Consider the following 19,695-nt stretch of genomic DNA (forward strand, 5'->3'; position numbering starts at 1 on the left):
CAGCCTAGTATTAGACACCAGAGATTCCAGAGTTGCACTCATCAAAGAGACACAACTGTGAAGAAAACACAATCTGCAGTGGTCGGTCTGTTCACAGCCTGAATTGTCTGTCTGGTCTGTTTTTACTGCTGTTGTGTGGGAGCTTAATGCAGGGGTATCAGCTGCGCATGGGTGGTACTGGTGAAGGTAAATGTGTGCATTTGCCTCTGAGCGTGTGTGTCAAGTAGGCACACGTACGTGGTTGCAAAGCACTGCACACATGGGGCATCCGTCTGTAGGTGCATCTGCCTGTGTCTCTGTGTGGGCTGTGAGGGTTGCTACGCATCCATGCCTTACGGCCTGAGAGCGCATGGGATCTGCCAGCGTGTACATGTAATGGTTTTGGGATGTTCGGTTATTGGTGTGACTGCCAAAGGGTTCCCTAGTCTCCTGTGCTTTTTTTTCCCCCCCTAAAGACTCATTAGGAATGACCTCAGATACAATTATACAATTTCTGAATTAATTAGAAATGTGGGGTGCAATTTTTTAACATAATTTGGTGGGGAAAGGATTGACCACCTAACAGTTGTATCTAGAGGCAATATGCGGTGTCAGAGAGCAGACAGCTTCCTCTATCCACGCTGCAGGCACCTCCAGGGGATAGCTCATGCACTCCTAATATCCGTGTCAAGAGTGAGAGAGTAAATCACCCTGAAGGCACTGGTCTTTCTTTACTGTCCATAGCATGGACAAGGACCTTAAACTCTACCCTGAACCCAGGAGCTGAAGTAAGGTGAGATGAATGCAGCCCTATGTGTTTTAGGCATGCTAGTTTCTTTGGAGGCTTCAGTCATGGTTCTTTTCAAAAGGAGCATGTCTATTGGTGGCATGTCTGGGATTTTCAGTATAGCCCAAGGGAACAAAAATGCCCAGACTTCAGTAAAACTCAGGTGTCTTGTCTCTCAAGTAAATAATGAAAAGTCACAGATTCTGTTTGGAAAAATGATCTGACTTAAACAGATAAACTTATTTTTTTTTTTTTAAAGGAGGATCACACAGCCATAAACACATTCATATAAAATTTTCTAAAATACGTTTCATGTACCTGCCAGTGCAATAATTGAAAGTCACTACAAACTGCTTGGAAGTGATCACTTAAAATTCAAAAGAAAAGCCTTCCAAATCTAAATGCAGCATGCAGAATATGCTGCCCTACAGGACAAAGTCTCACACAAATTCTCCCCTCCCCACTGCTACACTGCTTTCAGAGGCAGCACCGGCAGCACCAACAGCACGAGGCATGGAGAGGCAGATGCAGGAATAGAGAGAAAAGAAATGTATCGGTAAGAGAAGGAGAAGCAGCAAAACGAGTTCATAAATTTGGAAAGGGTTGGAGTTGTAAACCTCCTCCACCTGGAGGAGGCATCTGAGCTGCTGTGACCTCCCCATAAAATTAACAGAGATGCTCCTGTTCCCAATCTTCCAGCTCTGGACAATTCAGTATATGCTGCTCTAACCAAGCTTTTCCCCTGCAGGCTGACAGCACCTCCATCTCAGGCCTAGACTCAGGATCCTTTCCCTTCAGACACTATTTCCCCATCATATGCTATTTTCTGCAACAGCACTTGGGCCCTGACAGTGTGATGGGGGCTGCCTGCAGGACTGAGAGTGGGGAGGCTGAGACAGTCCGACAGTGATGGGGGAGGCAGAGGAGTAGGTGCAGACAGGAGAATCAGCCGCAAAGAGTGAGCTGAACAGGTTAAAAAGCCAGTGTTGCTGCAGGGATCTGGCTTTTATTGGGCTGATCGGGTGTAAGAATGAAGAAACCTCTTCCCAACTGCTTACACCCACACCAGGACCCCTCATGCCATGCACTAAAGTGTCTGCCTGCTTCGGTAACTTCCTGGGGTGGATACTGTCAGGCTAATCGTACCCTCAAAGGGCTGGGAAAGAAAGGGGAGCGGGCAGCCACATTATTACCCTTAGGACTTGGGGTCCTCTCAGCTGCCTGCTGTGCCAAGCTAAAGGCTCCCATCAAAGCCTAGCCCTAGACTCCTCCTGCCCCCCAAACACCTGCCACACACAAACATTCCTTCATACAGACTGCAGGGAGAGGAAGGCCAGGGCAGGACCCTGTCTCTTTGCTTGGTCCCCCTCACAAGCACAAAGCCGCCAAAGGAGAAACAAGGAGAGATGACAACTACCTCCACGGCTCTCGCTGTCTGCAGGTTTCACTTGAATCGGGCGCGCCATCTGCAATGAAAGAGAAATGCAGAGGGTTAGAGCTTGGCCCATCTGCCTGGCACATGGTGCTGATGGCAGTGGCACCAGGGTGCCCCTTTCTGCCTGCTGCGCATAATAGGAGAGTAGCAGAAAGGAACAAAGACATCACGATGGCAACCAGAACCCTTGGAGAAGGGACCACATGGATTTCAGGCTTCTCAAAAGGGCAAACCTGGCGCTTTTCCCTGCTCACCTGCTTGCCTGCAAGGAACAGCTCTCCTGGAAATCCCCACTGTGCATAAACCTCCACCTCCCCAGACACAGCAAGTGGCAAAGAAAGGACTCCAAGGCAGCAGCTCATCACCATGACACCGGAACCTGAACAGTGGTTAGGGTGGCCTAAGGTGAGACTACACTTGGAAGCTCTTCCTATGCCTGTCCTGACTCAGCGCAGGCATGGTCACATCACCTAACCGAGCCACTTACTCTCCTTGCAGGAGGGAGGAAAGACTGCCTCTGGACAGCTGTACAGCAAGCAGGCACGTTATGTTTCCCCTTCCCCAGCCCTCATGCGGTCAGAGCTCTATGCACCAGAGCAGCTCTGAAGAAAGGCAGTGCTGCTCGCCAGCATCTCCTGTCCACATGGGGAATGCTCAGATTGAGATTCACAGAACTCCTCTCGCTTGGTCGTGAAGCAGAGCTGTTTACCTCTCTTGCATCAGTTAGTGCCAGCAGCAATAGTCCAACCACAAGCAACAAGCCTGAGGGGTAGCTTAGCTCACATGATATGGGGACTCTCCAAGTAAGACAGAACACTTCTACCCAAGAATAGCTGCATTAAGTAACCCACAGCTTTAACTGTCTGATTTGCAAAGCAGGGCAAAACTCTCATCTGCTGGAAGGTATGCATGTCCTACGCTGCCCAGAAAGGCCATTGACAAGCTGTAGCCTCCTTCCCAGGCTCACAGGAGCCAGCTGAGCCAGAATCTCCTCCGACGAATGGTGTACAAGGCAAATTTCCACATTCACAGCACACCTTACTCCATGTCTCTCAGCATCATTTACAGAGGCTGACAGTGACTTGAATTGGTGACATTTGTAATAAAAAACAAAGAGAGTATCGCAGGTAAGACCTGCACACAAGTTGCAGGTCCAGGCATAGTCTGCCCCCTCTCTTAGGAAACACCCTTATGAAAAACAGCAACAACAACAGAACAGAAAATGAAATCAAGCCATAAAAGTCACCAACTGAAATGTGTTTAGAAACCAGCATGCGAAATGTGGACTGCTGTAGCCTCCAAGCGGTGGCTGGCCAGAAACCAGAGGTAGAGCCCACACGCACAACAGCTGGAGGAAACCCATGAAGTAACTTTGCAGTTCAGAGGACAGCAATGCCAACCAGTCGGTGACAGGCTGCCACTGTATGGCGTACTGCTGCTGAAGCCTGACCGCGTGGAGAACATGGAGCACAGGAGAGCACTTGTGGCAGCTGGGGGTTGTAAGCTGGCTTTCACTGACTGGTGGATCTCAGGCAGGATGAGCAGAAGCTGGGACCAGCCCCAAGCGATACCGTCCCTGCCTCAAGGAGCGATATGAGGCTGAGCCAGAGACTGACTGGCAGCTCCCTAAAGGAAGGCCAAGCTGCTGCCATGCTGCACCTCGGCTGGCAGCAGTGCCAACTCCAACTCCATCTCCCAGGACGTGCTGTGTCATTTGGGGGAGAGGGAAAGGCTGAGGGTCCCTTTCCCACTGATCAGCTTTCCCCTTCCCTTTGATCAGCTGCAAGGTTTTGCAGAGCTCCTGACGTCCCGCTGTGCTGCCACGTGGCCACAGCATGTGCAGTACTGGCACTCACCAGCCTCTGGGCTGCTGCTCCCCACAGGAGCTGCCAAGGACCAGGCATCTCTTTCAGCCCATGAACTGGGTGGGATGTGGGGCAGGGGTTCAGAAGAATGTGGTCAGACACTGCTCCAGAAAGCCTCAGATTTCCTCCCTGAGAGGCAGTGGCTCCTATTGCTGCTCACAGCCTCTGGCAATATGCCTCTGCAAGCTGAGGCTGGGGGTGTTTCAGCAGCAGGCTGGGTGGGAGAGAGCAGGAGCCCAGATGCGTGCTCGGAAGAGAGGGCTCGGTGTAGAGCCAAGAGGGGCAGCTAGCCACCTCACTCCCCACTGCTTCCACAGCACTGAGAAATAGCACTATTTCTACCCAGGATGCAAGACCAGGATTAAGCTAAACAGATGGGGAGGGAGATGGAGGGACAGACTTGGATCTCAGCTTCTATGAGGAGCAAATCCGCTTGGGGGAAGGGAGGAAGGGTGGGAGGAAGGGGTGCCGTGGAAGCCAAGAGCATCACACCCCCACACGAGCACAGACCCACCCAGGGATGCTGGAGCCGAGGGCTCGGGGCAAGGAGTCAGAAGGGACGGCGGGAGGTGAGGGGGGAGGTGAAGTACCTGCGGACATCTCCCCGTCCCCTCCCCCAACAGGGCTGTCACTCCAGCTCCCAGCACCTAGGGTAAAGGAGGTGTTGTCATGGTAACAGTTATTCACCACATGGAACCTGACATTTGTGGTTGCCATGGAAACCAGCTCTTGGGGGCATTCCCTCTGCTTTGCACAAAAGAGACATTTTGATATGATCTCTGGGGAGGGGGCCCCCTCTCCCCATCTGTCCACACCTTTCCTTCCCCCCATCCCAGGGACCGCTCCCCAGCCGAGGGTGCAACGCACGGCCTGCCCCTGGGACGTGAGCCACGGCTGGCCCTACTGAACCTGCCCACCCTGCAGTAGCGCGCCCCACAGGGTCACACGGCCACGGTGGGGCGACATGCCGGCAGCAGGGCCATGGCACGATGCCCGCAAGGCAGCGCCGGCAGCAGAGGTGCCAGCATCGATGCCAGCACAGTGAAGTGGGTTAGTACCGGTGCACGTCTGGAAGCAACATCTGGCTGCAGCAAGAAGAGGGAATGTGGTTGCCTAGGGTGAGATCAGGCGTGTGGGCTGCTCTGCACCCCACAGCTGCGGCCACAGCTTCTCTCTTGCCTATGTGACGCAGCACCTTGGCAGGGCACCGGAATACTCACCCTCTGCCAATGTCAGACCAAGCCCTTGGTCAAGGGCTGCCCACTTCCAGAGACTTTGCCAGCTCCACTGAACTGAGGTCTAGTCTCTGGGCTGGTCTTCATCTGCTCTGGAAGATGTGAGTAAAGAGGAGAAAATAAGATACAAGAAATTTGTCCAGATGCTGAGGGTTGAAGAAGAACAGCAGGATTCTCTGCCTGCTGCTTCTTGAAATGGGAGATCTCCCAGCTGAGGCAGAGGCAGACATAGTCCTCCTTGCAGAGAACTGACACCCAGAGGCTTCCACAAACAGGACAACACTTTAATCCTTCTAAGTCCCATTAAAGATGAACGAAATATCAAAGGCCTGTCAAGCAGAGGTGTGAGCCTACAAATGCAAAGGGAATCCACAGCTGCTTTAACTCAACAACGTAGGTCAACAAGGCCTTGAGAAGTGTCCCTGTGGGGTCCTAAACTTTGTATACAGGTCTCTGACAAAGAGCTCTGTCCCCTACAGGAGCTCAAGGCACAGAAAGGATGGTCAAGCTTTCCACCTTCCATTTGAGGGAGAAAGAGAGTAACAGGGCAGGAGGGAGGACATGCTTCTGGCTTGCACGGCAAACTCTGGAAGTAGAAATTCTTCTGGCCTCCAGTCTCCATCTCAAGCTACATGGTAATCAGAGGGCTCACCTGACTCTAAGAAAGCCATATTTGTACATGCCCAGCTGGGCCCAGAATCCAACAGTCAGGATGCATCTGCCTTAAATTCCCAGTGCCAAATAGATGCACACGCACAGATATGCATGCCTTCACCACACAAGAACACAGACATACGTGAACACACATGTGGCATGGAGAACTTGAGCACATTATTTATGAGCCTGTGCCTGTCTCACTAGCTGAGCTTTATTTTCCTCATTAAATTATTCAGCTAAGCATTATTATTCATTTCTGGAGAGTATCACATTAACATTTAGCACATGCTGTGAGGCCAGCATGGGCCAAATGTCCCCCACCCCAGGTCCCTCATCCCCACACTTCCTACCTGCTGCTAATGACAGACTAAGAACTGACCCGCTGGGCAGACTAAGACCATGTCCCACCGGACTCAAGAAAACTTCTGGAGCCATATGCAGTGATGGACACCAGATGGGCAGCACATTAGAGGGGGCGAAACTGCCACTGCTCCCCTTCAGCTTCTCCCTCACTTCCGCCCTCCTTGCTGGATGCACACCTTGCCTTGCCAAACACAGCCATGCTTACCCTCCACAGCCCACGGCTCTCACAGATGATGATTCTCTGTCTGCATCGCTCTCCTCCTCGCAAGCACGCAGCCTTTATCAGCTTGCTTTCTTTACTGGTGGGAAGCAACCGGCCAGCCTGATGGGGCAGAAAGCTGTACTAACCACCAGAGCATTACATGCTACAAAGCACAGCAGCCATATTTCCTGCATAGCCCTCAGGGAGCAGTGAGGAGATACCTGGTGGTAAAGGAATCTCTGCAGCCCAGAGGCGCCTAGAGGTTTCTAGGGAATAAGCAGGGGTGAGAGGGCCTTGCTGGCAAGTATCTAGATTACATCCCACCTCATCCCCAGCATCTGGCCAGCATACAGAAAACGGAAACTCTGCTCTGTTTGGGCTTCCTCCCTGCTTTCAAGGAAATGCTTCCCCAACCTCGTAGCGATCTTGGGATCAAGGATCTAAGGAAAATCCCCAGCCCTGCTAAAGTCAGAGGAAGCTTTGCTATTGGTTTCACCAAGGCCAAAGCGCACCATTTCTCTCACCAGCCCCCCATAAAACACTTCAGGAGGTGAACTAGCTCCCCACATTTACACCAACGCCCAGCATGAGCTGTCATCTCAGCAACCTGGTAGCCATGCTCTCCAGGCAGTGACCCCTAGCTCTCCTGTCCTCAGCTTTCAAACTGCAAAAGCTACATAGAGGGAGAAAGCCCCCTGGGATGCAGGGCAAGCCTCTCTATTAATTAGGAGTAAGTGATGTAAAATAGCCCCTCAGGTGCAATGCAGGGGAACCTCATAGCGTTAAGTGGGTCAGAGGCAGAGAGCATGAAGCACACAATGCAGGCTTGGCTCCTCTGGGACATCAGGAACCAAAAGGCATCCAAGGCCATCGGCAGAATTAAGTCCCAGGCTCTCAGGCTTTGCAAACTGTGGGCTGGTCCTCTTCTGGCCAGTTAAAAATGCCCTGCCTGCATGATCACAGCCACTTCTAGCTGTGCAGAGCACATAAATCTAATTGCTGATTTGCTCATTTGGATTCTGTTTCTGGTCGGGAATGCAAGCAGTGATGGATTGGTGCCAGTCTCAGTGTTCAAGTCTCCTGCTTGCATCTCTCCACAGACATCTCAGCATACCTCAGTCCTGTCCAGAAGAACCATCCTTCTCTGAGAAAGGGGAGTGGTCTTACACAGAAACAGGAGCAACATTAGCACCAAGCACCATTCCAGCACAGCTCTAAAGGCTGCTTATGAATTCACTCCATCCAATCTCATTATGAAGGAGACAAGGGTAATTATGAGAACTGTGTTCCAGGTGGAGGAATCAAGGCACGCGATGATGAAGGTCATGCAGAAAGTCTGTTGCAGAAGCAAGATGCGAAGTGCAGAGTCCAAACCACACAGCTCCTGCCTGCACGGCTAAGGCCATCTCTCTTTGCATGAGCAAGGAAGACTGCCGGAGGACTTCATCCAACTGCTCTGTGTCACCAAGAAGATTCATAAACTTGAACTCCTCTCACAAGCTTCTCTGGGAGGTGTTTTCCCTACCCCCAGCACAGAGGGCAAACCAGGCAGAAATTATCCCCCGTTCCCCACCAAAGCTGAGTGCGCGCAGGAATCAGGAAGCAGACATCTGAGCAGCACGCAGGCCACAACACACACAGGCTGGCTGCCTTGCCTCTTGGATTCTCTGCTGCACTGTGTTTCTTCTCCCTTAACACAGCCAGACATCCTTGTCCCCGCTGTAGCTAGTGCTGCTCTGGGAGGAAGGCAAGCAACTTACCACCGTGACTCAGAAAGCCTTTGGATCTCCCTGGTATCTCTATGGAAGTGACAGCACAATTACTGTGCATTAACATCAGACAAGCAGCAGGGAGGCCAGCCCAACACAGCAGTTACAGCCCCTATCATGTACATGACTGTTTGGCAGACACGTTTACGTGGGGTCTCTCAGGACTCCATGGTCAGTCTGTCCTCGTGGGGCTACTTCCTTGATGCTTCAGTGCACCGCAGGGCACTGCCCCAAGGAGGGCATTAGATCATCTTCCCTGTGGCCCTGATCTCTCCTTGTCACTTGTGATTAGTGACACTGAAGGTCAAAGGAGATTTTAGGTGAGAAGAGGAAAGTGCCAACCTTCTCAAAACCTTTTCTGTAGGTGCTAGGACAAGTTGCCCCCAGAAGCAACAGGAAGAAAAATCCTGGGCCAAATCCAGGTGAGTACCTTCTGGTTTCAAGGGGGCTTTTCAGCAGTGCAAAAAAGAGTAGTATTTGGCCCCAAACTTCTTCCTGCACCTCCCCACTCCTGCATGACAGGGCTGAAGGAACTGAAAACCCCAAAAGCTCCTCTAGCAACTTTGTCAAGACCACAAGAGATCATTCTGGCCACTAGAAAGCCACGGGCCTGAGGACCCAAGTACAGTTTGGTGCTCAGGCCCATAGTCTTCCCTCTGCTGCACGATCTTGCTTCAGCAGAGACAGGGTCTTGCTGTCCTTGGCTTCCCAAGGAGGCCCTAATCACAGGGGCCACTCCCAGCTCAAAGTAAGGTGGAAAGTGCTTGGCAGGCCTACAAAAAGCAGGAATCACATGCTATGAGATGGGTCACCAAGCATACTCTGAGCAAGTGCAAGAAAGCTCCGGAGGGGAAAGCTGGGAGCACTGCCACACTCACCTGGCTTTGATCTTTCTGTCAGGCTGCTTAGAGAAGACATCCTACACCCAACTTTGCCTGTGCTCACTGGTACACCACTGGCTCTACCTCACTGGACACCTGGTCCAGTGAACATGCTCAGGTGCTCCTCCATGCACAAGTGGGAGCTTCCCAGGACTTCAGCAAACTGGCAAAGGGCAGAGCGAGGGGCAGAGGAAGCCTGAGCTGACACACAGAGCCAGGCCTGCAGAGGTCTTGCGAAGGCCTCTCGTGGGTGTGCTGGAAGGTTAAGAGCTGCGGTCGGTCCGGGCCTGATGGCTGGGGTACTGGCAGTTCCTCAGCGCAGCCATGCCCCCACCTCTGCTCCCCCACGGCAGGTTTATTACAGCGGCTGGGGAAAGAGGTCTCTGCTAATGTAACGCGCTTTGGCGGCTGCGGCCAGGGCCGAGCAGAGGGCAGCAGGAACCCTCTGCCCCAGCTGCTGCACATGGGGAGAGACCACCAGTTCCCGTGGCACCGGTTAACTGTCCCAGCAGTGCAGAACCTCGCCCATGGGAAAACCCACTGAAAATGGACCCAAATCCCAGTGTCACTGTACGTAACCCGTGGGCCATCTCTTCTCTGTGCTGAACAACAGTTACGGCTGATATTAGATAAACTAGGGGGTGCTCACAGACCGGGAGAGAGGCCCAGAACTAGTGCAGGATCTCCTTGGAGATATTCAAAATTCAGCTGGAGAAGGTCCTCAGTGATCCCATGTAATTAGCCCTGCTTTGTGTGGGGTTTGATCAGAGACCCCAGATGTCTCTTCCAATATAAATTACGCCGTCATTCTATATCCATACTCACAAACACTCGTGTGCACGCACACATACCAAATGACCCTGGGGAGATGGGAATGCAGAGTCGTGCTCAGGAGTGTGGGTGCCTTTGCAAAGATGGAGGTCTGTGTTGGTTGGTGCGCAGGTGCGTGTGTGTGTGCTCACGAGCACAGGTGAGATCACCAGGGAACGTGCCAGCTCTGTGCGACGAAAGTCTAAGCTCTGTGCTACAAGATGTTGCCCTTTGCACAACTGGGCACTCAATTTCTAGAGAGAAAGGGAGGCCCCCTGTGCACAGGACAGAGCCTGCACATGTGCATTTGGTCAGCATGTGGGAATGGGTGCTGGTCTTTAATTTTATTATCCTTCCAATTCTGTAAGCAGCAGGAGCCAATGTTTGCCTTGGCAGCTTGCTCTCCCCCTGCCTCTTCACAGGGCTGTTGCCTTTCCTTATGCTAATTCTCAGCCCCTTAAGCCAAACCCCAACCAGCGTAAGCATTTGCAACTCTCTCTGCAGGCACTTCTGTTGCTCCTTGTAAAGGACCTGCTTTAGCCCAGTACCTTCGTGTCCTGTTGCTGCCATTTCAATTAGACAGCCTTGACATGCTCTCTGTATTGCTACCGTCTACTGATAACGTTGCATGGCTCTCTTGAATTTGCTGATATTGTCTATCAAACCTGCAGAGCAGACGTGGGAAAAACTTCTCCACCCTGCCCTGCCCAAAGGTTCAACCTGCAGAGGCCACCTCAGAGATTAACAACCAGAGTCCAGCTTCAGCCCCAACCAAACATTCAGGCCCCCTACTCCACTCCTCAGCACGCCTCCCAGCTTTGCCAGCTGCAATATCCCATAGCATTCACATGATGAAACTTTCAGAAATACTGGTCCAGGCTGGCTTCACACCAGAACTTACACAAAAGAGAGGGGAAGGGAGAGGAGAATGACATGCTTTAACCTCTCTACCAAAACCCCTCCAGTCACCTGTGTTCCCTTATATCATCATGGACTGTGGATCCGGACAGATGGCCCACGGTGAGCCCTTGCTCTTGGCGGCACAGGAGACAGCCTGCCCACAGGGATGCCCTCTGCTCAGGCTCTGCTGGGTCTCTGCATTAATCCTTGTGCCCAACCATCTGAGTTAGTGCTGCAGCATCTCACCCCTGGTGCCTTCCCAGATCCTCTCTCTGCTCTAATGCTGTTGCTCTCTGTAATTTTCCGTTCCTGTGTCCCTGTGTTCCCAAGCCATCACTGCATCCATGAGTTCTGCCCCTGATGTAGCCATATTTCAGTACCCCCATCGCTGCTCTTAAACTGCCCATATTCCTAGCTTGGATCAATACCAATTTCTGCCACTTACTTGCCTACCTTTCAGCAAGCCCTTCTTTGTTCTGCATAGAAATAAAACTGTAACTGTACCTTGCCAAAAGAATTACTTTTTTTTAAACCTCCCCCACTCTGCTTCCTCCCTCTATTCTTCTTTCACTTCTTCTTCAGGAGCAATTTTATGTAATTTGCAACTGCCTGGCTGCAAATGAAGAAAGACACAAAGCATTTCTGCGAAATATTGAAAAGCTGGCTGCTTTTCCCTCAAATTTCACTTAGCGAGAGGCTTTAACTTGTTCTGTGATCACTGCATGTCATTAATAACCTCTCCAATTCCTTTTAGACTCAGCAAAGTGAAGGCACAATCACAAATCAAAGGCATGGGTTATTGAGATATAATATCGTTTCACCAAGCCAGGGAGGAGCGTGCCAGGGAGTGGGGAGAAGGTGAAACGCTGTACTGCTAGGCTGGCTGGCAGCTGAGGAGGACGCTAGATTTAGGAGGAAGTGTAAGGGCTTGATCCCCTCTCTGCTTTTCAGATCCAAAGATTTTGCCTCTGTTCAGCCTCCAAGGGTTGTGTGTGGACTCAGGCCACAAAAGGAGCTGTCTTCTATTTTGCTCCTCAGGCAGATCTGTCTCCATCTCTGCTGAGTCTTTGGAGCCCATCAAACTGCTTTACGGGGACTGAGTCAGGCTTAATTGTGCAGTTCCCCAGCCTGTCTTCAGGGTGCAAAACTGGGGAACCTGAACTAGGATCTCTGCACATGCAGAATGCAGAAGGTACTGTGTCAGGCTGGCTAGGAGGTGGTGATGGGCAGACAACTGGCCACGATGCTGGCGCTGTCTAGATGCTGCACAGCATGAGTCGCTGTGAGCAAGGTGCGATGTGCTTCCCACTTGTCACATGTACAGACCAGGTTCATGGGCAAACCTGCCCTGCTGCATGCCAGCCCTTTGGCTGTGGTGAGTCCCCCATGTTGCTGTCTGCATCTGAGAGCCCACACCACAGTGTGTGGAAACAGGCTCCCTGCCCACACGGCCACAAGGCAGAGCATTCTTCCTGCTTACGTCAGCCGACAGCAAGGGCATAGATACTTGGCATCATTTTAAGCTCCTTAGCAAGCCTGGGTGATCAGACACTTCTGCTAATTCACCAAGGATGCACTTCACCTCTCTGTTCTAGGAAGGTCCATCTTTCCTTCCCCAAAGGAAGATTTTTTTTACTTCCAGTCCGCACGGATAGCAATTCACCATCTCTGAAGGCAGCACAGGTGTTTTAGATAATACAACACACAGCTGGCAGTCTCCTTGCTTTATATCCTGAGCACACTAGCCCTTACAAAAACGGGCGAAAGCCAAAAATCTGTCTACCTTTGGAAAAAGATGCTAAGCCTTACTGCCAAAAAATAAACTTTTTTGAGTTTAAATTCTATTTAGCTACCACACATCCAACAGCCCTCAATTTAAAAATAAACAGCAATTTTGATCTCCCAAAAGGAGAACTTGCCAGAAATGCCATAAAAACAAATACAGACCATGGTGATTCCTATTGACTTATGTGGAAAAACCTACAATACAAATAAACAGAAATCCTCAGGAAAGCCAGGCTGCAGGTACGGCTCTGCAGGAACAATGTGGCAGCAGTATTAGGTGGGCTGACATTGCTAGCGTCAGACCTGGAGGGCCTAAGCAATACCTCGGTGGGCACAGGCCTACCCAGTGACAGACTTGGAAGAGAACCCAGAAGTCCTGCTCCAGCTGCCTGATCACAGCCTAAGGACCTATTAGAAACCATATCAAAGCATTTCCATAAATCTGTCCTTAACAAAGCCCCAGTCTAGACTAAGAAAGCCTTTTGTCTCTATTCAGGTTCATGAACTGTGGAGATGAACCACTGGTCTCTGCACAGAGACCAACAAAGGAAGGTACTTGGGTACTCCTGGGTTTGCAATACAATGTCAAGTGTAGGATTACCAACAAGATCCTTTCTATGCCTGTTTGATCCCTTCTTGTCTCTAAACACGCTGATGCTTGGCCATGCATTCAGATGACAGTTTGTCCCACCCTACACTGATGTCATACACTCTTAAACTTTCTTCCTGCTATTGCTATGTGCAATAAAGAGATAGTAAAAAGAACAAGAAATCATTTGTTTACCAGACCACGGCCCCATTTACTGAAATCACAGCAGTGTGGTCCAGTACATTCTGTTCTCTGTCCTATGCTAGGGTCCTCACTATATTTCTGATGAGAGGCTTTGCCACAGAGTTCATCAGAAAATGATCTAGATATGAATGTTGAGACAAAATTTCTCAGCCTTGCTCCCAAAACAGGGAAACAATTAGTTACCTAGCACTTCTGCCTGTGACTCATTTCCAGAGTATTCTCTGTGATCAGTTGGGTCGGAGGGATGGGTAACACTATACGGACACAAGCAAACCAGGCCAAGAAAACAGGGCTGAAAGCTACCTCAGGTCACCCAGCCGACGTCCGTGCCAAGACCAACTCTGTGCAAAATCAGGATGGAGGTCTGTTCCATTCTGCTAGTAACCATCTCTAAATGATCACTAAAATGACCAAAGAGAGAATCCTACCTTCTTGGTCATTGAGGGACTTTCCAAAAAAGAAACTAAATGTGATGAAGTGGTGTACTGCCAGCCTGAAAATAGACTGCTCCAAATGCAGCACAGCTCATCTTCATCTTAATCCTGAAGCTTAATTACACCATGTTGCTCATTAACTGTCTCCAGACAAACATGTTTGAAAGTACTCAGCTAGCACAGGCTTCTTACTGTTCCTAAGCACTTTCTTACACCTCCCTTAACATAAAAAGCCTTTAGATCTCCCCATCACAGATAAACTGCTGCTTTAAATACTACCCAGTGCAGCACTGAGAGCACAAACAGTAGAGGACACAGCAAAATATGCAACAAATTCCCAATGTAGAACCGCAGCAAAACTGATATTGCCTTGAATCCACCGACCGTCACATGAATAACCTTCCAGAGTCCCCTCTACAGGTACTAGCTAGAGACATGTCTGTCTTCTCCATTGCGTTACAGCACCGTACCATGACTCATCACTACTGCTCCTCCATTCTTTGACACGTTCTTACAGCCTCTGTCACTTCTGCCCTGGACCAACACAAACAGATTACACTGCTTTAGCCTGAAAGGCTGATCTTTTCCCCTCATACAAAATTAACTCAAACAGTATTTGAGCACAAGGTTATCTGCACTCTTTCCTCTTGCTGCCCTGAGATAACCTGAAACAGTAAAGATCCTATTAAACGGTAATTATGTTACATGCACTTCCCAGCCCTCAAACGCCAACATAGGCCCATGCAAAAGGGGAGTACAGGTAAACAAATATGGAAAAGGATGTGAGCACGTGGAGGTCTTATGGGGAACTGGGAGAGGTGAGCAAAGCTAGCTGGACCTGTATGGGTTAAAGAGGAAATGTTATGGTTAAGAAATCCTAACCCCTCTCCAGAGACCCCTGGTTTACATTAATTATTCGGTTGCCTTGAGCACTCAGGGCCTCCTGTGAGCTTCTGTCTATAAGTACCCAACTCCTCCGCCTACTCACCTCCAAATGAATCCTTCCAACGTGCGTGATCAACCCCCTCAGCACAGCAAAGGAACTGCCCAGTCAAAGCTCTCAAATCATACCAAAACGGGAATGGCAACAATTCAGAACTCCTTTCTGCTCACCAGCAGGCCCTAGAGAGGCAGAGGACTTCCCTGTGAGAGGGGACCTGTTCCACAGTGCCCGGTCTCCTGCGATCCCTACTGCGCTTTGCTCCCAAAACCCGCTGTGGAGCAAGCAGGACTCAGCAACAGACCACAGCTAGTTCAGCAGTCTTGGTCTCACCTATTTGTCTTCCAAACAACAGGATGTGGCAAGTGTATTTTTTTCTTCTGAGAAGCTGATCTAACTCAACCATTGCACTAGCAGTCATTTTGGGTCCTGCACAGAGCCAGCCAACGAATTGTCCAGGCACGCTGCAGGGCCACGGAGACTAGGAGCGGATGCACCAGGAAGTCCTGCACGCCTGGAGGGAAAGGGTCTGGTACTTTGTCTTATCTCCTGTCAGCTTTCCAGCAGGCTGGGCCCACGCACTTCACCCCAAAGCCCACAGCTCTCTAGTGACAGGGACAGACGGCTGAAGATGTCACGTCGCACCACAGAGATCAAACAGCAGCACAGAAACGGGCTCGGCTGGAGTTACATGGGGCAGCCTTGGCAAAGTGGAGAAAAGAGCAGCAGCTCTGTGAGGAGCAGCGCTGTGCTTTGACGCCCACATCCCTGTTCTAACCCCCAAACCACACTTCTGTTTCCTAAGCAGGAAAGTCAATCTAAGCCACTTCTCGCCCTCACTCCCTCCCCCAATAACCCCCCATTCGCCTGCCCATGGCATGAACTCCAGGCACAATTCATTGGGACTTACCCCTGGCAGTGTCTTCTGTTCATGCAGTGCTGTCTGGGCTTTGATGGCAGAGTCTCTGGCACAGTATGTGAGGAACGCGCAACCTGCAGTGGATACAGCAAGTGTCAAGTTAGACATGCAATTGCAGATGCACATCGACACATCTCCTCTTTGATAACAGCAGGTGACCGAAATACAAGAAGTGCAGATGCTGCCCTGTTCCAGCAGACCTCTGGCCCAAGGTTTCTGCTCAGGTACAGAGGAAGTGCCTAGGACAGCCTTGGTGTGAGACCTGACCTTTTTACAGGGGGGCAGAGGGGGAGGCTTGCTAATTAAAGGTGCAAATGTGGCATAATTCGGATGTGTTGAAAAGACTAGGGAAAAAGACAAAAAGACAACATTAAAGGACTTGCAGGCCCCATCCAAGGTCTGCTGAAGTCACAGGAAAGGATTGGAATGAATCAACAAGGTTTGAAACAGGTGTTGAACAAGGTCAGAAACAACAGGAGAGCAAATCGCAAGCTACCATTGCCTGTGAGAGGAACAGCCCAAAACACATGGATCAGACGAGATGCAAGACCAGACAAAAAAACCAACCAAACAAAAACAAACCAACACCACAAGCAAGGAAAGAGGAAAAGCATCTGGGATTTTAGGCTTATCTGAAAGCTCCACGATGCAGAGTCACAGAATCATGGAAAGCTACAGAAAGAGAGGACTGGCTCTCTGTGCCATACATACACCCAAACACAGGCAAATATATATATGCATGACATGGGAAGTACAGAGAACAGGGTCAACTTATGAAGCAAGATGAAAAGCACATGGAAAAGGCCAGATCCTGACATTTTTAGTCAAAATTTGACTAAACATCTTAGCCTAACACTGGAGCCAAGGGAAGAGGGGAGGAATTGTAGCCCATCCAGGAAGATGAAAGATCACCTTTGGGAGCTCTGATGCTATGAATAATCAAATGACACTAAGCAAAGGAAAAATTTGGCTGGTTATCAAGAAATATGGATTCACCAAGGGAGGATCATGCTTGACCAACCTGATAGCCTTGTATGACGGCATGACTGGCTGGGTAGATGAAGGGAGAGCAGTGGATGTTGTTTACTGTGACTTCAGCAAGGCATTCAACACTGTCTCTCCCACGAAACCCTCACGGACAAGCTAAGGAAGGGTGTGTTAGATGAGAGGACAGTGAGGTGGATCGAGAACTGGCTGAACAGCAGAGCTCAGAGGATCATGATCAATGGGGCAGAGTCTGGTTGGAAGCCTGTAACTCATGGTGTTCCCCAGGGGTCTGTGCTGGGTCCAGTCCTGTTCAACATGTTCATCAATGACCTGGATGAAGGGACCGAGCGTCCCCGCAGCAAGTTCGCTGGCGATACCGAGCCGGGAGGAGCGGCTGATGCACCGGAGGGCTGTGCTGGCATCCAGCGAGGGCTGGCCAGGCTGGAGAGCTGGGCCCAGGGGAGCCTCAGGGAATTAATTCAACAAAAGCAAGCGTAAGGTCCTGCCTCTGGGGAGGAACAGCCCCCCGCACCAGCACAGCCTGGGGGGGACCTGCTGGAGAGCGGCTCTGCTGAGAGGCCCTGGGGGTGCTGGCGGACGGCAAGTTGATCATGAGCCAGCACCGGGCCCTTGTGGCCAAGGCCAACAGTGTCCTGGGGTACATAAAATTGAGTGTGGCCAGCAGGGCGAGGGAGGTTCTCCTCCCCCTCTGCTCTGCCCCAGTGAGGCCACATCTGGGGGGCTGCGGCCAGTTCTGGGCTCCCCAGTGCAAGAAGGGCAGGGAACTGCTGGAGCAAGGCCAGCGCAGAGCTGCCAAGGGGATCAGGGGCTGGAGCATCTCCCTGGGGAGGAAAGGCTGAGAGACCTGGGTCTGTTCAGCCTGGAGAAGAGAAGGCTGAGGGGAAGCCTTGTCAATACTTATAAATACCTGAAGGGTGGGTGTCAAGGGGAAGGGGCCGGGCTCTTTCCAGCGGTGCCCAGCGACAGGCCAAGGGGCAACGGGCACAAGTTGGAACATGGGAGGTTCCCCCTGAACATGAGGACAAACCCCTTCCCTGTGCGGGTGCCAGAGCAGGGGCACAGGCTGCCCAGAGAGGCTGTGGGGTCCCTTCCCTGGAGACATTCACCCCCCGCCTGGACGCGGCCCTGTGCCCCTGCTCTGGGGGTGCCTGCTCACACAGGGGGTGGGATGGGATGAGCTCCAGAGGGCCCTTCCAGCCCCCGCCATGCTGTGATTTCCTACCAGAGAGAGATTTATTTAGACTGTGGAGCTCCATCGCTTCAATGGTTTCAGATGAGGATGGGCAGAGCACTGAAGAATAGACTCAAGCACTACAGTGCATCTGACCCCCTCGCTCATCCCCCTCCTATTCGTGGTGGCATTTCACATCCTAAGCAAAGGCAGGACATGTCCCTTCAGCTTGTTGCTAAATGTCCATGCCTGTATTGTTGTGCTGAGGGTGCAGATGCATTGTTAAGGCAAACATACCTCCCAAATAGAGAGGCCTGTTCTTTTGACCCCACACTCTTGTGCCTGGCTTGGGGTACTCCAAAGCTGCTTCAGCTCTCCACGGATCCAATGATGGATGCAGGACAAGGGGTGCCTGGATGTCTCCTCTCCGCCCCAGAGTGACTCCATGGTACACAACACTTTTAGGCCGTGAGGAAGCCAGCTGCTCAGGGCAACCCCAACCCATGGCAACAAGATTACACTGTTCTTCCATCCCAGCTCCAATAAATTTCTACAGCTAAGCAAATCACATCTGTCCTCACAGCTCTTGCTAGGGGAAAAAAACCTCCACAAACAGCACAAAAGTATCAGATATCTCTAACAGGTAATTAAACCTCCTTATTGCCCAGGTTTTGAACTGAGAACGCTGCACCAAGGCCAGACATGGGATCACCAGATAATTTAACACACGCAGTGAGGCCAGGAAGCATGCAGGTAACCTTCTCATTGCAAAGGCAGCTAGATCTACTGGGGGGGGGAGCACCCCTTTGCTTTTGCTTTTCTCTCACAGACTGCTGTGATGTCAAGCATCAGGAAAAGCCCCAAAAGCACCTGTACAACCAGAGCCCAAAGCCTATTTCTAACAGATTTGGAGGCCTGGTCACCGAAGTCCCAAGTGCAGATGCTTGCCTGATTCTACCTGCTGCTCCAGTTTGCTACTTTGCAAGTCACCCAAGACCCATTCTAAGATAACTGCAGTCAAGTTTAGTACAGAAAACTCTGAAGACAGGAGTTGGGAATAAGCAATTTATTGCACTGAAAGCTTCGATGTATTGGTACCACATCCACATGCCATGAAGACACCATCCTTGCCTCAGGAGAATTATCCATCAAACCTAAGAAAACTAAAGTTTAGAGGATAGGAGAGGAATAAGTCTACATGAAGCTACCTGCTTAATGCACTCGGTCTCTGAGTCCCAATTCCAGTGCTCAGGAACATCAACACTGAGGTAATGCACACTGGCAGTCCGTGCTGGCTTTGGATGGGATAGAGCTAGTTTTCTTCATAGTGGCTAGTATGGAGCTGTGTTTTGGATTTGTGCTGGAAACTGTTGATAACACAGGGATGTTTTAGTTACTGCTGAGCAGGGCTTAGACAGAGTCAAGGCCTTTTCTGCTTCTCACCCCACCCCACCAGCGAGTGGGCTGGGGCTGCACAAGGGGTTGGGAGGGGACACAGCAAGGACAGCTGACCCCAGCTGACCAAAGGGATCTTCCATACCATATGACATCATGCTCAGCATAAAAAGCTGTGGGATGAAGGAGGAAGCAGGGGACGCTCAGAGTGATGGCATTCTGTCTTCCCAAGTAACCATTACACCTGATGGAGCCCTGCTTTCCTGGGGATGGCTGAACACCTGCCCGCTGATGGGAAGTAGTGAATGAATTCCTTGTTTTGCTTTGCTTGTGTGCGCAGCTTTTGCTTCACTTATTAAACTGTCTT

General features: G+C 50.9%; 1 protein-coding gene across 3 annotated transcripts in view; it reads right to left on the bottom strand.

Moving 5' to 3' along the window:
* Nucleotides 1-19,695, bottom strand: part of CELF5 (CUGBP Elav-like family member 5) — a 45,053-nt gene that overhangs the window by 19,711 nt on the left and 5,647 nt on the right. For 2 of the 3 annotated variants that reach the window (XM_064469827.1, XM_064469825.1), the window contains exons 2-3: nucleotides 15,746-15,828; nucleotides 2,181-2,232 (exon numbers count right to left, since the gene is read on the bottom strand). In XM_064469827.1, coding sequence (XP_064325897.1) covers nucleotides 2,181-2,232; nucleotides 15,746-15,828 — 135 coding nt within the window. The remainder of the gene's footprint in view (nucleotides 1-2,180; nucleotides 2,233-15,745; nucleotides 15,829-19,695) is intronic. The other variant, XM_064469826.1, reaches the window with a different exon arrangement.

This window comes from Phalacrocorax carbo, chromosome 19, assembly GCF_963921805.1.
Source record: "Phalacrocorax carbo chromosome 19, bPhaCar2.1, whole genome shotgun sequence".
NCBI classification, from domain to species: domain Eukaryota; kingdom Metazoa; phylum Chordata; class Aves; order Suliformes; family Phalacrocoracidae; genus Phalacrocorax; species Phalacrocorax carbo.